Genomic DNA, 17084 nt, shown 5'->3' on the forward strand with positions numbered 1-17084 from the left:
TGAGGTTTTGGGCATAATGTAGAGCAAGAAGCTGGCTGTGCTGACACTGTGTGCATGCAACCTATTTTACTCCTTTCTCCCAGTAATGTGAAAAAATGAAATTATGTTTTCAGGTCTTTAACATGGTTATTAGGATATTAACTCTGTTGACAAAACCCGCTTCTCATCAGCTTCCATGCTAAAATGTTGGAAACATTGCTTTTCTGCCTTTGATGTGCCCACTGCTGTGGCTGCAGTGATGGGAGCTGTTTCAGAAAATAGTAAAACAGGCAGCTGGACATTAGTATTTTGCCTCCATTTCCCCATAGGTAATATGGTAGAAAAGTTCGTATATTTACAGTTGTTAAAAAGATGCTTGTAAATAGCTTGAAATTACTTGCTTTTTGACTTTGTGCTTTATTTAGCTCTTCCTTGATGCAGCTTAAAAAGCAGCTTTCATGAGATTGCTACGTTAGTTTTTTAGTTTATTGCTTATAAAATAAGAGGAAGAAATTTATAAGCAAAATTGCTGTTTCTCAGATAAGACCTTACAGATAAGGCAGAAGTTTTAACATTTAATATAAATTAATATTCTTATCTGAATAGAAAATAAATTGTCCAGCAAAATCTTTACATTAGAATGCTTGTTTTTATCACGACAAAGAAAAACTGATGTAGACCAGGTGTGTAACCCGGTTTTCTGCAAGATACCCAGCCTATTAGATCAATAAAATTTAGCTGGTTTAAACTATAAAGTATTCCAAAAGTATTTCCTTAAATAAAATTGTTAGCTGTACAGACTCACTTGAAAATGCTGTAGCATCCTTATGGTGAGATGAGGAATACTGATGCTATCCAAATGGCAGCACCTATGAGGCAGCTTGCTTGAATTCCACAAAACTTTTTGAAGTTTTGCTTAAAAAGGAAAATTAGTGCTTGGCTTCTCAAGGATGAGATCTGTTGTATTTTAAAAAGTGTGTGAACCATATGTATACATGTACAGAAAGGATAATATTTTTCTATCCAAAATTCTGTGCTGCCTTTCTAATGCAATAAGGTATTTTCTTTAATATCTCTGCCCTGAGCGGTTATTTGCTGTGATGCTCTTTGGCTTACTTAATGTATCTCCTTACATCTCATCTTATGTTAGTAAGCAGTCACCACTAATATGACTATATTGAATAGGCAAAATACAACTTAGTGTACCAAATACTATATTAAAAATAAATCTCGATATATATCTCGAAATATGTCAGTCTGTTTTTTGTAGCTCTTTTTATCTGGCTATAGAACTTCAGATTAAGTGGCAAGTTGTAACTGTGTCTTTTGGATGGTGTGTTTTGTGTTATGTGTCTTTAAAACACGCACACATTTCCATCGAAAGAAAGCAGTTCGCTGCATGTTGAAATTGTTTTTACTTAAGCAAAAATTAAATAGGACAATTTTATTTCATAATAGGAGATGTGTGAATTGAATTCACTGAAAATGATGTAATCAAGTTACTCTAGCTTTAATAAGCTACCGTGTGTCAGCTGAGCATCTGTGTGAGCTCCTAGCCCATGGCATATGTGCAGTCGTTTGACTTAACCCTCTTTCAGACTGGACAAAATTAAATCACATTCCCTTGCACATGCCACAGTTGGAGTGCTCACTCAGATCTGCTGCTTGGCCCAGGTGCAGTAATGTGTGTGTGTGTGTGACTATTCAGTTACTTTTGCGCAAGTCAGCCTTGCTGGTGGGGGAATTTGGTGACGACTACTTCAGTTAATGGGGTTTTCATTTTTATGTGTGCAGTTTGCCTGGAAGGGCCCTACTGTAAGCAGTATTGAGTATTGTGTTCAACTGTGAACATTTCCCTGGAGTTCTGGGCATAAGAGCCAGCCTTGAAGAAAATGGCCTTCTGATAAACAATAGCAGCAGCAGAACAGCATAAAAAGTTCAATGAAGTGTTAATTTCAATGACTTTTTTAAAAGATGGCCTTATAAGACAAGAAGTTAAGCATTCAGCTGAAATCCAAACCATTCTGAAGAATACTATTAGGCTATATAAGAAAGGATATCTTTATAAATATGATAAAAATCAATATACTGCCCTTCACGATCAAGTTACATGTGCCTTGTCTCACATATAAGTAGATGTAAACATTAGACTATTTACTGGTTTTATACATTGTATTATGTTTTAAGCTAGAGTGTAAGTAATTTTTACTTTTTAGAGTTGTCTTTAATTAATCAGTAAATTATTCAAAACTAATTTTTATTCACTGTTACTTCTAGCAAGTAACAGTGGGATATTATTTTTCTAGCCTGTCTTTGGAGGTTCATCTGCTCATATTTGTAATGCTTGGTGAATACCTTTTGCTTGTTTGTTTATTTTTGAGATTTCTCTTTCTTCAAATATGACTTTTGTTACCAATTCACAGTCAAGATATTTACATTCAGTTGATCACATGGTTGCTTGCACTGTGAGATCTTGGACAGACTACTTAACCTGATCTGTAAAATAAGGCTACTAATGTATAATTTAAAGGAAAATTTGAGGCACAGTTTAATAACACTTGTAAAATGCTTTGAGATCTTCAGCTAGTAGTGTAACATACTGCACAGTGTATTTAAAAGTAGGGTAGCCACTCATAAGTCTTTAAGTTGAACCAGTCATTCTAGATAAATCCTAGCCAACCTTGCTATCTAATCTACTGCAGCTCCCCTCATCACCGTCCCAGCTATGTCATATGTACTCTACCACACCTAACTGCTTTTGTGAACTGTGGTATCAGAGGTTCTGATGGTCTACATATGTGCCCAAAATAGTTCACTGCCAGATTGGCAGCATTGTTGAGATGCTGATAAATAAGCACATAATGGGGAAATTGTGATACAGGAAATCTATTAGAAGATTAGCCTTGTCACCAACCAGGCTTTCACCATTATTTTGGACAGTAATCAGAGTCTTTGAAGCCATGACAAAGATTACATTCTAAGCTACTGTTACATCTCCTTAATAAGCTCTATGTAAGTGGTTTTGTAAGTGTAAGTGCAATCTTGCTAGCTATTTCATAGTCCTATGATGGGTTTTGGTCCAGTCAAGTTATTAAGCTGAGTAATTGTTTTGTAACAGTGAAATTTATAAATTACCATTTGTTATAGAGGAAATGTAATGGAACATGTGTTTGGGGATTTTTCTATGCTATATGAATCCAACTGGTTTCCTCCGTTCATAAATATATTCTAAGTGTCATTCCCGCAAAACTGAGCTCCAGTTTGAAAGTCAAGCTGTGTGCTATTTCTTTCCAAAGTTTTGGTAATAATTTTCTGAAACCCAAATTTTGCTTTCTGTTACACCTGTGTGACACTATCATTGCCAATCTGCCTCTGACTGAATTGCAGTAATGTTACTGAGAATATAACTTGACCAGTAGCACATTTATTTTTATCACTGGAATGGTGATTATGTCTGAGAAGAAAGTATATAGAAGAATGGTGATTGTGTCTGAGACCAGGATGAGTTTACAGTGTTGGTAGTGAAGGAAGAAAGTGCATCTATTTTTAAACTGAATGTTACTCTGATATCAATTTGGAGAAGAAAAAAAATGCAATATGAAATTTTATAGTCACTTATCAACAACAAAAAATTGTTTAAATTGCTGTTTCATGTGAATTTTTTGAAAAATAAAGTATTTGAAACAGTTCTTGAACTGATTCTCACCAAAATCTATATATACTTTCAAAAATAGTATCTGACCAGGGCTTCTGTGACAAAGCACAGTAAGCATGCTGATCTATATAGGATTTGGGAGAGTTATACCACTTATAAATAGTGCTGTTTGTGAGCAAAATAGCAGTTTTGTTATTGCAGCTATATTTTTGTATCCCCAGATGCTATGTTGCCTAGCAGTATCATCAGAGAACTATCTCAGATGTTCTGTAGAAGTATACTGTAGTACTGATGTCACAGAAGTACTGCATCAAAGATTGTGAATGTTATTGACTCCTTACTTGTCACTTTTTGTTTTCTGCTTAAGTATGATACTCATCCAAAGGCAAAGTAGGAAAGGATTCCTGTCCCATGTTTTCAAATTCTGTAGAACAGTATTAGTGTCAGTGCCCTGAGGGTATCGATAGGCCTTAATGATCCTGACTGTTAGGGTCATGGAAAAGGTGATAAATGATTGTCTAGTTGTAAATCAAAAGCATGCCTCTACTATTTCAACATTTAAAGGTAAATGTTCACAATCAAGTGTATCATGAGAGCATCTTTTTATGCTTTTTCATTTGTTAGCTCTAAAATGATTTGAACATGACTTCCATGAATGAGTGGAAGGATTCAGCTCTCTTAGATTTGCTACATGAATAACTACTATTTGATATGGTGATATACAGTGCCATAAGGCATGGAAATTGGTTTGTATAGTTAAACTGAATTTACTACTTTATGCTTAGATCCAAAAAGACAGATAAACATGGTGCCAATTAGTATAGCCCCCTGCAGTGGTCTCATAGTCTTGAATGTTAGCTATACCATATGATACATGGACAGTGTGAGTGTTATGGACATGAAAATCTTTAGATAAAATATGGACATAAAAAATGTTAGGAGAAAGGACTGGAATTCAGGTGTTCTTTTGTCTTTTCTTCTGGCAAGTACTGTAATCAAAATTTAGTCTCTTTTTTCCCTAGCTTCCTTTCTTTAAATTATTCTTATGTCTGCAAAGTTCAGTGGCCATAAAAGAAAAGATTGAGCATATTGACCACTCCTGTTTAGCTTGCTGGATAACACTTTCTCCTGTGATGTGAGAGATGTGGTCAAACAGAAAATTCCTCTTGGATCTTTTAAACTCTAGGTTAAATCTATAACTTTCCATTATCTGTGAATGAATTAGCAGACATACTTATGTAGCTTCTGTCCTGGACCGCTAAGGTTTGTAAACTATGATTTGATATGCTCTGATAGCAGCTGTATTGTTTCTGGAAGCTGAAATCAGGTCTGGAAGTATTATAGATTAATCATGTTACTACATGACATGAACTGAAGATGTGGTGTGGGCACACCCCATAAAACTGCTTTGCTTGCTCCGGAAGGACTGATACTATCTGGTTTTCTTCCATTTGTAAATATCCTAGTTTCACATTTTTGAAATAATGAATAACTGACTGTACCGTACACTGGGAATGGGGTGGAGAAATGCCATCACCTTATTCTGAAGACCATTTTTCTTTCCCTACCCATTTTGACTTACCAATGCCCTTAGTGCTGGAGCTATATACTGTGCAGGGAATCTGTAGGCACTTTGTGTCTTTGAGAACTCCACTGCTTTGCAAAATGTTGAAGTTGGCTACTGACCCCAAAAGCTTTTGGTGTGGGAAAGTGTTGAGACAGAAAAAGTGAACAGATGGAAACTGATAGACATCTCACTGCTGTCTCATTTCCTTGAGAAACCAGACTAAAAATAAGTTGAAAATTTAGGGACTGATGCTTTACTGTGAGTGCCCAAACCCCTTGGCAGTCATTCTCCCTCATCTATGAAATCTTTAGGTGGACTCAGAGACCTACACTTTTGTGACTTGAAGCTTTTAATGTAGAGAACTATTACTGTGTTTCTGCTGTACAATGATAATCTATTGTTTCAACCATATTGTTTCAACTGTAGAATACAGAGAAATATATTTGGTCCAATTGCAATAATCAAGTGTTTGTGTGTGTAATAACATTGGGTGCATACCAAGAGTTAGGTAAGATTTGTAGTTCAATCTTATACCTGTAGTTCAATCTTACATAATAAGCAGTAGGATAATGTTCTGAGTTGGTGGCCTATTAGCTTCAGTCTTCTTTATTTTGGCATTCCACTACAGACCAGCTTGCTGACCTCAGTCTGCCATGCATAGAAGTAAGGTATTGTTCAGAAGTGGGTCTTGCAAATGCAACAAATCAGTTTGTGTAATCTAGAAAATCAACAATCAATCAATTAACATTTGTGTAGTGGTAATCTGAATGGTATGATGTGATTTTGCTGAAAGCACCTGGACACAATGATGACACCTGTCGTCATTTATTTTGACTTTATTCCTTATTTTTCATTCTTAACTTTCCTGCTGTGAGAGAAACAGGAGCATACATCCTTTGTGCTCCTAGGTGTAAGTATGTGAAGCTACCAGGGTGGAATGAGCTATAGTGTATTTTACCACGCATACTGTCAATGAAATCATGCAGGCATTTCTCAGGCTATCAGATGTGTGTGCACAAATCTTGAAAATGGCTTCTCTGTAATCTAAATGACTACTCATATCATATTATGATTTATTAGGCCTTAAAATTGTTTCTGTAATATTACTGTAAATAGCTCAACCCTGCATGCTTCAACTTAAAATGCTATGATGTCATTATATTTTAACTAGCTTTAGAAAACTAGCAAGGTTAAAATGAACAGAATTACCTTTTGATATAAACAGCTGTAATGTTTTTCTCCAGACCTTAGATGAAGGGAGCTGTAAGCATGCTTCTGAAAGTATTCTCCTACCTAGAATTTTAAAATAGAACTTAAAACTCACTCTAGTTCAGTTGCTGTTATGGGAATTGGAGAAGGAATTAATTGAAGTGCTATGACCTGAGTTAATCAGGGAGTCATATTTACATGATCAGGCAAGCTTCTTTTAGCCTTAAAACCTAGAGATCTCAGAAAGTTGTATGCAACTTCTATAGAGTGAAAATAAATATCCATGTTTTTATTTTTCTAGTATTTAGAAATCAGATGAGATAATTAGAAATTACAGGAAAATCCGTGGCATTCCAGTGAGAATAATGATTTTTTTTTTTTCCAGTGGTTTGCCTAAGGGCTTTTGATACCAAAATAGTAACAGGATTCAAAGTACAAAGAAGGTTGATTTTAATATTACTTTAGGGAACTGTCCTGAAGAATATGTAACAATCTGCTTCAGACAAGAAAATGTGAACCCAAAGACATTTTCTAAATACCACAGTCTTGCAAGCATTCACATATAATTGCATGACTGCCAGTGACAATTGCATTCAGTTGTTAAAGGAAATAATTCTGGATGAATATTTGAACAGATGGTTAAAAATGGAGTGTGTATTAAGGCCAGAATAAATTGGCTTGCTTTGAAGAGGTCAGCAGATTACAATAATCTTCACTAACCAAAACAGACCATTAGACGTTTGGAACTATACCCAATATGTTGTAGTTGTTTTTTTTTTTTTTATATTATTCTGATCTTTTAGGATATTTAGGTAACTTGTCATGTCAGAGTATATCCTCTACATCTATATTGACATGAGATTTTCTTGCTTTGAAGCTATGGTTTAGGAGTCATTGTTTCTAGCATAGGCAATTGATTGTTTAAAAGATGCAGCATTTTAAAAAGTGAAATCTAAAAATGAAGAACAAAGAATGGAAGTCTTCCATATGATTTTCTATGGAATTTGTAGAATTAATCATGCTTGACATTTTCATATGCAGAACAAAGTTAATGTTTAGCAGCTGTCCTGGAAAGAGAATTCACCTGAAGTTCAGAATGTTTCATGAAACTTTGCTTTATTACTGTTCATTATAAATATTATCTTGTACTAATTTTATTCTGCCGGACTAAATACTGCACTATCGCCAGTCTATAATGCAAGAAGCTAGACTGTGTCTTTGAGATTTCTTTGAGGTTTAGGCTGTAAATGGATTTTAGAATTTAAGGTGGAAAATATTAGAGAAAACATTCGATGCCATACAATTCCTGCATCTATTTACTGTCATTCTTTTTAAAATTAAAGATATTTGGATTTTAAAAAGCATGCATTTTTACTTAAATTCTCTTGCTATTAATTTCTAGAGAAAAGTGTAATCTTGCAATGGTTCTGTGTCTGTACCTTTCCATACTGATACTACAAACACTCTTAGACCCTTGGGAGTCTACTGACATTAAGGATAGTGAAGTCAAATTTAAGTTTCACAATTATAGATGGATCTTGTTTGTTTCTTTGTGTTTTTTTTGTTGTTGTTGTTTTGTTTGTTTTTTTTTTTTTTTTGGTGGGTTTTTTTGCTTTTGTTTTTTTCTTTTTTTTTAATACATGTATTCTGCATACATTATATACAGTATACCAAGCCCACACTTTTTATGTCACTGCACATTTATTCTGCTACAAGCTTCCAGAACGAAATAGCTAACTGAAGCCACACACAAGAGCTGTAACCCAGCAGTCTAATCACTGTGGGGAAACAATGCAATTTGAGCACAAGTGACTCATTGTGTCTTTCCTCCTTTCATTTATTTTTTTTTTCCCAGGTACATCTGTTAGGAATATGGACGATAAGGATGTTGTTATGCACCAGTGTGTTTTAGTTCCATGCAATTATAGGTGCTAGCCAGAGATTAATGAATTTTCCTCTTCCTTATCACATGTTCCCATTTTCATGTTTTGTTCATCTATACCTGATATATCACCTTACAGAGTGATTAGATCAGACATTCAAGAATACTTGTATTACAAAATACAAAGAACTGCTCTCAAGTTGTGTATGTATGTTCTTACAAACTTCATAAAAAATACAGCTAAAGAGATTGTCCATCTGCTACCAATGTAGATGCAGTTTATGATGTGTGTTTCTTAACTTTGAAGTAACTTTTATAAATTAAACATTTTTCTCCACTGAATTTGATTATAATATTCCTTGTCATTAAAAAACTTAAAGAAATATATTTTTAACTTATCAAAAAGATAGAAGATAAAAGCATTTTATTATTTGAGATCTAAAAAATGATAGCAGATTAGAGCTCTGGATGTAGATCTGTTTCACCAGCCTGCCTTTCTTTTGTTAACCAATACAATGAGTGTCTGTTTTCAAACTGTATTCTAATTTGTATTTACATGCATTAAAATTAAATAGATGTGCATGAAATATGAACAATGATGTTCTTAGTTGACAGTTTCTTTCAAATCAGTTTTGTTTGTTTGTCTAGCAGTAGAGCATTGATATGTATTAGTGTATTTTCTCATATGGTAAGAATTATTTTTTTTTTTAAGGTTTTTTGAATGATTCGGTTACTAAGTGCATTGTGGCCCTACGCTTGACTGTGATAGTGAAAGTCAGTACCTGCATGCCTGTGGGAAGCCATTCAGATAACTTCCAGTGTTCGGGGAAAGGAAAATGTATTACCAAACCAGATGAGGTAAGGTGAACTTATCAAGACTTTCCTGTAGTGCGGAAATTCCATGACAATATAAACACAGGGTAAATTTTACTTGGTCCTCTGCGTGTGTGCATACCTTGCTGCTGTGTAATAAGCTTCTAAAGCTCACAGATGTTACTGAATAGTAACAACATATTTATTTGCTATTACTAAAAATCAAGCACTTAAAGTAAGAAAATAACTGATATGAGATGTGAAGATTCATATCCTGCCCTAGCAATTAAAGCAGTTCTTCAAATCAGGTGTAATGTAATGTATACTTCATCTTGCTGTCATTATAAGAGAATATTCTATATGAGATGGGGAGCATGTAGGTGGGCACTTGAGATCCCCAATCTCCAGACCAGTGTGTTTCAGTTTAAGTCTTCAACCTTCTTTTGGTTCTAGGTCTGATTTAATCTAGTACTTCCATATCTCAATAACTGCTCACTCAGAAATCACTAATCAGTGCAATGGAATTATCTGAGCATAATTATGAGGAGAAACAGAATGGAGTAATTTTGTAGTGTTTGGAAGTTTTCCTGTACAGCATTCTCCTTTACATAATACTATATTGGGCGATTACAGTGGCGACAGCAATTCCAGTGGCCACTGTGAATTTTTTGTGCGATGCAGGAACATTAGAAAATTAGAACCAAGTATGTAAAATTTGTGGTCTGTATACTGCTTTTACAAAACCAGACTGGCCTTCTGTGAATAAGATCCTGTATTCTCTGTTACCTTCCATAGGTGTTGATTTTATTTCATGGATTAAAAGTTATTTACAACACAAATATGCACAGCTAATATTTGGTTTTATTAATATTCATTTGGGAGATAAAAGCAATAGTAACTGTTGAGTAAATATTAACAGCTGTGAGCCTGCTGTGAGCACAGAAAATTTGGCATATTTAGGGAATTCACTGTTAGTTCATCTGCTACCATTTTCTGATTTAAATTCTCAATAAGCATGTTTGATAGAAAAATGACGTTTTGAATTATAACAACAATAATTAAATTTCTACAGTAATCTATATATGCATGGCAGTGCTAACATCTGGAATAATTATCTATTTTATTTCTCAAAAATGAAATTTTCAAATGCTTGAGGTAATGTATGAATGCAGTTATTGCAAGATACGTTTAGAAGTGCATACTACTCTACCATACCAGATGTCTGGTATCTAAATAACTTGTTCATTCAGATAGTGTCCTATTTCACAGTCCAGCTTAGTTTTTCTGATTTACTATATTTAACATTTTTATTTTATAAGTTCAGAATCTTGAATTTGATTTATTTAAATAATATATTCAAATTTACTATATATAACAGCATATCAAAATGTTTTCTTTTTCCATTTTTTGTCGAATTGAGAGTTAAAACCTTTGATAAATAGTAATTTTTTCTATTTTTTCATGTTGTTTATTTTTATGACTAATTTCTTTCTCTTTTTGCATGTCATATGTCACAAAATAAAAATAAATTACTTCCTATATCTATGCAGAAGCATTAATGCTTTTTTGTGTTAAGGAAAAGGCATATATAGCCTGTAATAGTTATCCATGTCTTATAAATCTTTGAGACATGACAAGTAAAATAAAATAATCTTTAAAAAGAAAGACAGATTGACTTTATGACAAGAAAGAGGAGCTGTTAAGTCACTCAAAAAAAGAGAAATTAGTACCTGTACGTCCCCACCTGTAGTCTTGACATTAAGAGTTTTATATATTAAAACTAGAACTGCTAGTGATAAATGAACTCCCCTCATGCACACGTATTGTGTTGCTTTCCCTGGAAAATGAATAGAAAAGTTTAGGATTGTTCATATCTTTTCACCTATTCTTTCTTTGAATCTAAGATTGATAACAGGAAAATTTATTGAGGTAGTATTTTTGATGTAACATGCACTAGGCTGTAGCTGACACCCCTGTGGCTGATGCTGTGGGACATAGAAATCATGTTGAAGTCTGTTTCTGAAGAGGTATCTATGAATTCATGGCAGTCAGACAACGAATTAGCAGGATTCTCAATATCTCTTACTTTCAAATAAAGTTTTAACTTCAGAACTGTAATTGCTTTTATTTTCACTGTCACAAACTGCTCTTGAATTTTCTAGAATTTGAACAAATGAGGAATGTCCCCAGTCATCTCCTTGACTGCCATCAAACCGATGCCAGATAGCCTGCTGGGCTGGGGTGACTCACTAAAAACTTCAGATACAGTGTTTCAAAATGTAGATAATTTATGTCCAGCTTCCTACTCCAGGGAGAAAAAAATGTCATGTTGTCTGTTCATCCATAGTGGTTTTTTTTTTTTTAAATCTGTCAGTTTTCCCTACTCTTTAGCCTATTTGCATAATGTAACTTCACCTGGGAAACTGATTCAGGCCCAGCATAAGCAACATAGGTAAAAATAGAAGGTTTCATTAAGCAGGATGTTTCTTCCATTGTTTAGCTCATCCTAGGTGAGATACGCTCTAAAATATCTTGATTTCCCTAATGGTGGAGCAGACTGTTGCCAAAATTACATGCTTGACAGGCACCAACCATTGTGTCGGTTTCCCACAAGACTCATCTTCTGCACTTCTTTTTGCAGAACCGAAACTTTAATTTTCTTTAGGTTTATACCATAATCTTTGTGATTTTCTGTTTGTTTTTATAATTCATTCTGTTTTGCACAATCTAGTCTTGCAGGATGGAAAGCAACTTCTTACAAGAATGCATAAAAGGTCTAATACCAAGAACAAGCTAAGAGCTGTGCTGACTGTAGTAATTTCTTTCAGTGCCAAGAAGATTAATGATTGTCTTGGTGTTTTTATGTACTTCATAGTTTTATTCCAAATCTAGTTTAATGTAAAAGAATGTAGTAACACATCTGCTTAATGGGAAAGTTAAATGTAATTAACAATCTGCAGTGATACAAGTGCAGTGGCATACTGTTATCTGTGGAGTGCATAAAACTATAAACAAATTAATTCTGGACTAACCTGGAAGTCTTGGCCAGATTTTACTCATTCCTTACTGATACTTAACTTAGCTTCTACTCGGCTAGATGCTTTTTATAGTGTGTGGCTATGAAAAGGAAAGTTTTAACGGCAGAGTTTCTTTTTCAATTATTGTTGCTTTTGAAGGAAACCTGAAATTCACCACTTTGAACAAAGTTCTGTGAAGTGAGGTGATGCTGATTCAAAGTGATGCCTTTTCCTTCCTTTGTATAAACTTTGTACCTCTGCTTTGTTGCCATGCTTGCCATTCTACAATGGAAGCAGGAATGTGTCAGAAGGATAATACTGGTCTTGGCATTATCACAATATCAATAGGCATCATCACAATATCAATACCACCTTCACATTCACATACTCAGCTTTACACCAGAATAACTTGTCCTCAAACCAGTTAGCTGTGAATGGAAGAGAAAAATCTCGGTATTAGTCCAAAGTGAGAGATTTTTTTGGTGTGAATTTCTGATTCGATGTAGGATTTTAAAGTGAACTTTGTCCATCCATTGGATTTGAGTGCCACAATTTTGCTTACATATCGGGATTTCTTTCACAGATTTCTTTGTTCCGTAACTTCAGCCCTCCCATGTAAAATACGGAAGAGCTGATTATATAAATATGAAATTTTATTGCTAGGTTTAGAACCCTTAAGATTTACACAAAAATGACTGGGTGCTGTCAGCACTGAGAAATAGTGTATTGAATTGAATAGTAATGATTTCCATGTCTTCTGTATGGGCTAGAAGCTTTGGGGTAGAACCACTTGATTATCCTTGTAGAAGGGCTAATTATAAAAAAAGCTTATGTATACCTAAAGGCATACTCTCCTGCATATGGGACTTAGTTTCCTAAGTACAATATACTCCTAAATACAAAGTATGTAATTATCATTCAGCAATGTTTTGCTCAAATATTATAGCAACTCACTGTGAGTTGTAATAAATACTGAAATTCATTCTCAGCAAGAGAAAAAGTAGACATTAATTTTGTTCTAGTCGCCTTAACAGCTTCTTTAGTTAAAAGAAAAAAGGTGAGATTTTATGGTATTTCTAGTCTGAAAGTTAGAATCTGATAAGCACCTTATTACTCTGCTTACTTAAAATAAAGGTACTATATTCCAACTATATTTATAATATGATACTTACAGATTGGATAATAAATTATTTTAAGGAATTTATTTTATTGTCATCCAAAATGATATATTATAGATTTCCACTCCCATAATCAAATAAAATACAGCGATGAACTGTCTATTTATAGTAGATTGTTTTGTAATTCTTAGATAGTGGCTTCAATACTAGCATTATGGCAGTGTGTAGCTTCCTCTTGACTTAGTTTTCCTCAAATATGTTAGCACGTGTCATCTACTGAGGAAAAAAAAATAATAGTATCATTTGGGAAAAGTGAAGATGACATGCCTAATAAAAACTATGACACCTAATCTTCTCTACAGAATAACTTGTTTGCATCTCAGAACTGTTATCTGTCATTGCACATTTCAGTTTGAAGTGTTACAATGCTTTTCTTTTGCTGCTTTCAAAACCTGTTCTGTTAATGACACTTTATGGTAAATTATATACCATACATATATACCATTTATACCATACTCTTAGAGAGGTGTGAGTATTATTTGAACTTTTCCTAACTTTCTATTTCATTGATATTGTTGAGGCAATGACTGATCACTGCATTTTTAAAATATATTAATACTTACTTTGTAATAATCAGCTTCCATTGTTTCAAGATGAGATTTTAGTGCAGGCAGAGCTGTGGTGTTTGTGTCTGTGTGGACAGTACAGACGTTCCCTTCCTCTCCAACGAATGGTTCAGATAATGATGTACTTTGCATCTTACTTTCAAATCTATCATAAAACCACCATGAACCTGAGCCTAACAAACATGGTAACTCTCTGTTCTGACAGAGTTAACTTTGAAAGGATGTTATACTTGTTGGATCTCTTGCTTAGGGATGTCTTTAGCATCAGATAGACATAGGTAATCCTGTTCTCATTTCCAGTGCATATACAAAGATCAGAAACACATTTAAATGAGATCAAGACTCTGCTCTCTTTAAATGGCTCCAGAATCTAGGTACAGTGCATATTATCTTTCCACATGCTCTACTCATGTCAATTTAAGAAAAAAATGCCATTTTTTTCATAGTATGTTTTCTCACTTTGTTAATCCAGAACAGGTGAGTTATTGAGACAGGCAGCAACCTTGATTTTGTATTAAGTCTAAAGTCAACACTCCATTCCAAGAATGATAACAGACACTTTAAGTCAATAACATAATGTAGTATCAATAAGTTAGAACAGCTGTGAAGGATGCCACAGGCAACATTTTTACGTGCACTATTTACCTGGGTCCTGATGCTGTATATGTGCAATGGTACTGCATGACTCAAATGATGTGAGATGTTGAGGACAACACTAATTTTGAACCAGTGATTGCTGTTGTCTTTTGGGACCAAAGTGATCCCTGTGCTGATGTGTTTTCCACCAATGCTGTATGGAAATGTGGAAATTGTTTAGTTCTTAAATAAAAGTGATTATCTGTTTCATTCTGTTAGCTACTTTACTGTGTAGCTTGAATTATCTTTGAAGTAAGTTACTTTGCTATGTGATTATAATAATTTGGATTGTGTTTTGCTTGCCTGTGTTTCCTTTCTGTTGAACTACAGCCTTGTTTGGAAACCTGTCATTGCTAATGTGTGAAATATTCAGAGCTCTTATGTGAAGAGGCTTGGTTAAATACCAGAACATGTATAGACCATATGCTTACCACAGACTTTTGGCAGTCCTGATAAATAACACAGCCATCGTTTTGGGTTTTGGAGATGTATAGTATTAATTCTTGCTTAAACTTTATCTGTGTAATATTTGTAAGGAAGAATGAAATCTGGGTTTTAATGAGTGAAGTTTTTTACTTGTATGAAGATTATTATTTTCCACTTAAGTCACAGCTGTTTATTCATATGAAGCAATGAGTAAAAATAGAAGATAAAATACTAACACCATCTCTTTGTTTCTAGTTCCATGCACATTTTGTACTTTGCATTACAATGTTTGTGCATGGGACAGCTGTGTTCCAGCCCTAATGATCTGTCTTTGAAACATGTGAGAGTGAGTGATGTTGCCATCTAGTGTTTAATGAACAAAGAAACAAAGATATTTAATCTAGATGAGAGCTTTCCTTGCTTCCATTCTTTGAGACTTCCTTGGCAATCTTAGTGACCTAAAGATTTTTTGAACATCTCATTTTACTTATTTTATTACTAACAAAAATGTGCCATATCATGCCTACTATAGGTATTTTAAATCTTTAATGTGTGGTGCTCTTGATCTTTTATTAAGCGGTAGGGTTTGGAAAAAGTAACAACTACTTTCAGGAGAAGACATATTTTAACAGAATTGAAGGGGTGTGTCACTATTGAAGTACCACTGAAGTGAGACTCTGCGACCCCAGCCCTGCCCTTCACATAAAGGGTGCATCTTTGTAGTAGGATTTTGGTGCAGTAAATCTGCCTATTACTTATTCTGACAGTTATTCAAGCCTATAAATGTAATTTCTGGAATGGAAGAAAAAATTTGTAATGATTTAGATATTAGGGATCTGATTGCAGCCTCCTCATCTAGATGAAATTACCCGACATCATTAAAAATTTTTGCTAGAGAATTGGTATTAGTGTTTCAAAGAGTAACTTTGTACAGTTGATGTATTTATGGCAGCTACTGTTGTTATGAACAGGAAAAAAACACAAACATCTTTGTTCGGTAGAGTATTCAATGAAACATAATCTTCAAAAATTTATCGCGAAGTACATGTTGTGTTTGGTTTTAGGTAACTTTTTTTTGCGACTGCGACGATGAGTATCAGGGTTCCCTGTGTGAAGAATTTGATGCTTGTCAGAGCCAGCCCTGCCAGAACAATGCAACCTGCATCGATGTAGCACAGAAACATGACAGCAACAATTTCACCTGCAGCTGCCTGGCTGGTAGGTTTTGTATTACGTTTTGCATAATGTGGTTTGGTTATAACATTCGGTGCATATCTTTTGCAGAGCAGTGAACTGTGCAACCTCAGATACAAGGAAAGAAGGAAAGTACAACAAAAACAAGAAGTCAGTGTTTAGAAGGCTGTGGAAGAATCTTCATCTGGGAAAAATGCCATTGAAATCATACATCTGAACCATGACTTAATGAGTGAATTATTCATAACTAATAGAACCTTACCTACTAAGAAGAGATGACCAAAATTTAGTTTTCATCAGCTTTTTCTTAATCTTTTTTTTTTCTTTTCAATATAGATTTTAAGTATACATTATAACTAACCTATCAGTAAACATGCTTCCATTGTAACTAGTAAACTCTTCAGCTGCACCAGTCAAATGGAAGTAAATTCTCTCCATGCTACGCAGTTGTTGGATCGTTCCTCAGAATTAACTTAAATTTTGAAATATTTCAAAAAATTCATAAACTCAGATGAGTAATTTGTGGGTTTGATTAATGAACAAATGTCTGAGTTCTCTGAAGTTAATTTAAGAATATTTGCTTTAAAAATTTGATCAAATGAATATAGACATCTTAATTGAAATTGAAATTAAAATGAAACTAAATATGATGGTCATATGCTGGAGGGTAAATTAAAGATATATGCTGATGCAAAAAACCTAAATGGCTATTATAGAAAACTAAACTATCTGAACTTTACATTTCAAACCCAAACTCAGTTATCATAATAGAACAGTTATTTAAATATGTATTTTCTAAAATTATTTTAAAATAATTTCGCTAAGATTAGGATCGACAGCAAGTAATTTATTTTGCTTCCTACAAATATTTTTACTGTACATGTTCACTTCTGTAGTACTGGTCAGTTGATATTAGAGAGAAAGGGGACTTATCTGAACAAGAAAAAAAAGAGAAAAAAACC

The 17084-nt window shown here is 34.1% G+C and overlaps 1 protein-coding gene across 1 annotated transcript in view; it reads left to right on the top strand.

Moving 5' to 3' along the window:
* The window catches only part of DNER (delta/notch like EGF repeat containing), a 129549-nt gene that overhangs the window by 68844 nt on the left and 43621 nt on the right, over window positions 1–17084 (top strand). Inside the window, exons 5-6 of the mRNA XM_033005372.2 lie at window positions 9005–9150; window positions 15993–16146. Coding sequence (XP_032861263.2) covers window positions 9005–9150; window positions 15993–16146 — 300 coding nt within the window. The remainder of the gene's footprint in view (window positions 1–9004; window positions 9151–15992; window positions 16147–17084) is intronic.

Source organism: Tyto alba, unplaced genomic scaffold (assembly GCF_018691265.1).
Source record: "Tyto alba isolate M040663 unplaced genomic scaffold, T.alba_DEE_v4.0 Super-Scaffold_10, whole genome shotgun sequence".
NCBI classification, from domain to species: domain Eukaryota; kingdom Metazoa; phylum Chordata; class Aves; order Strigiformes; family Tytonidae; genus Tyto; species Tyto alba.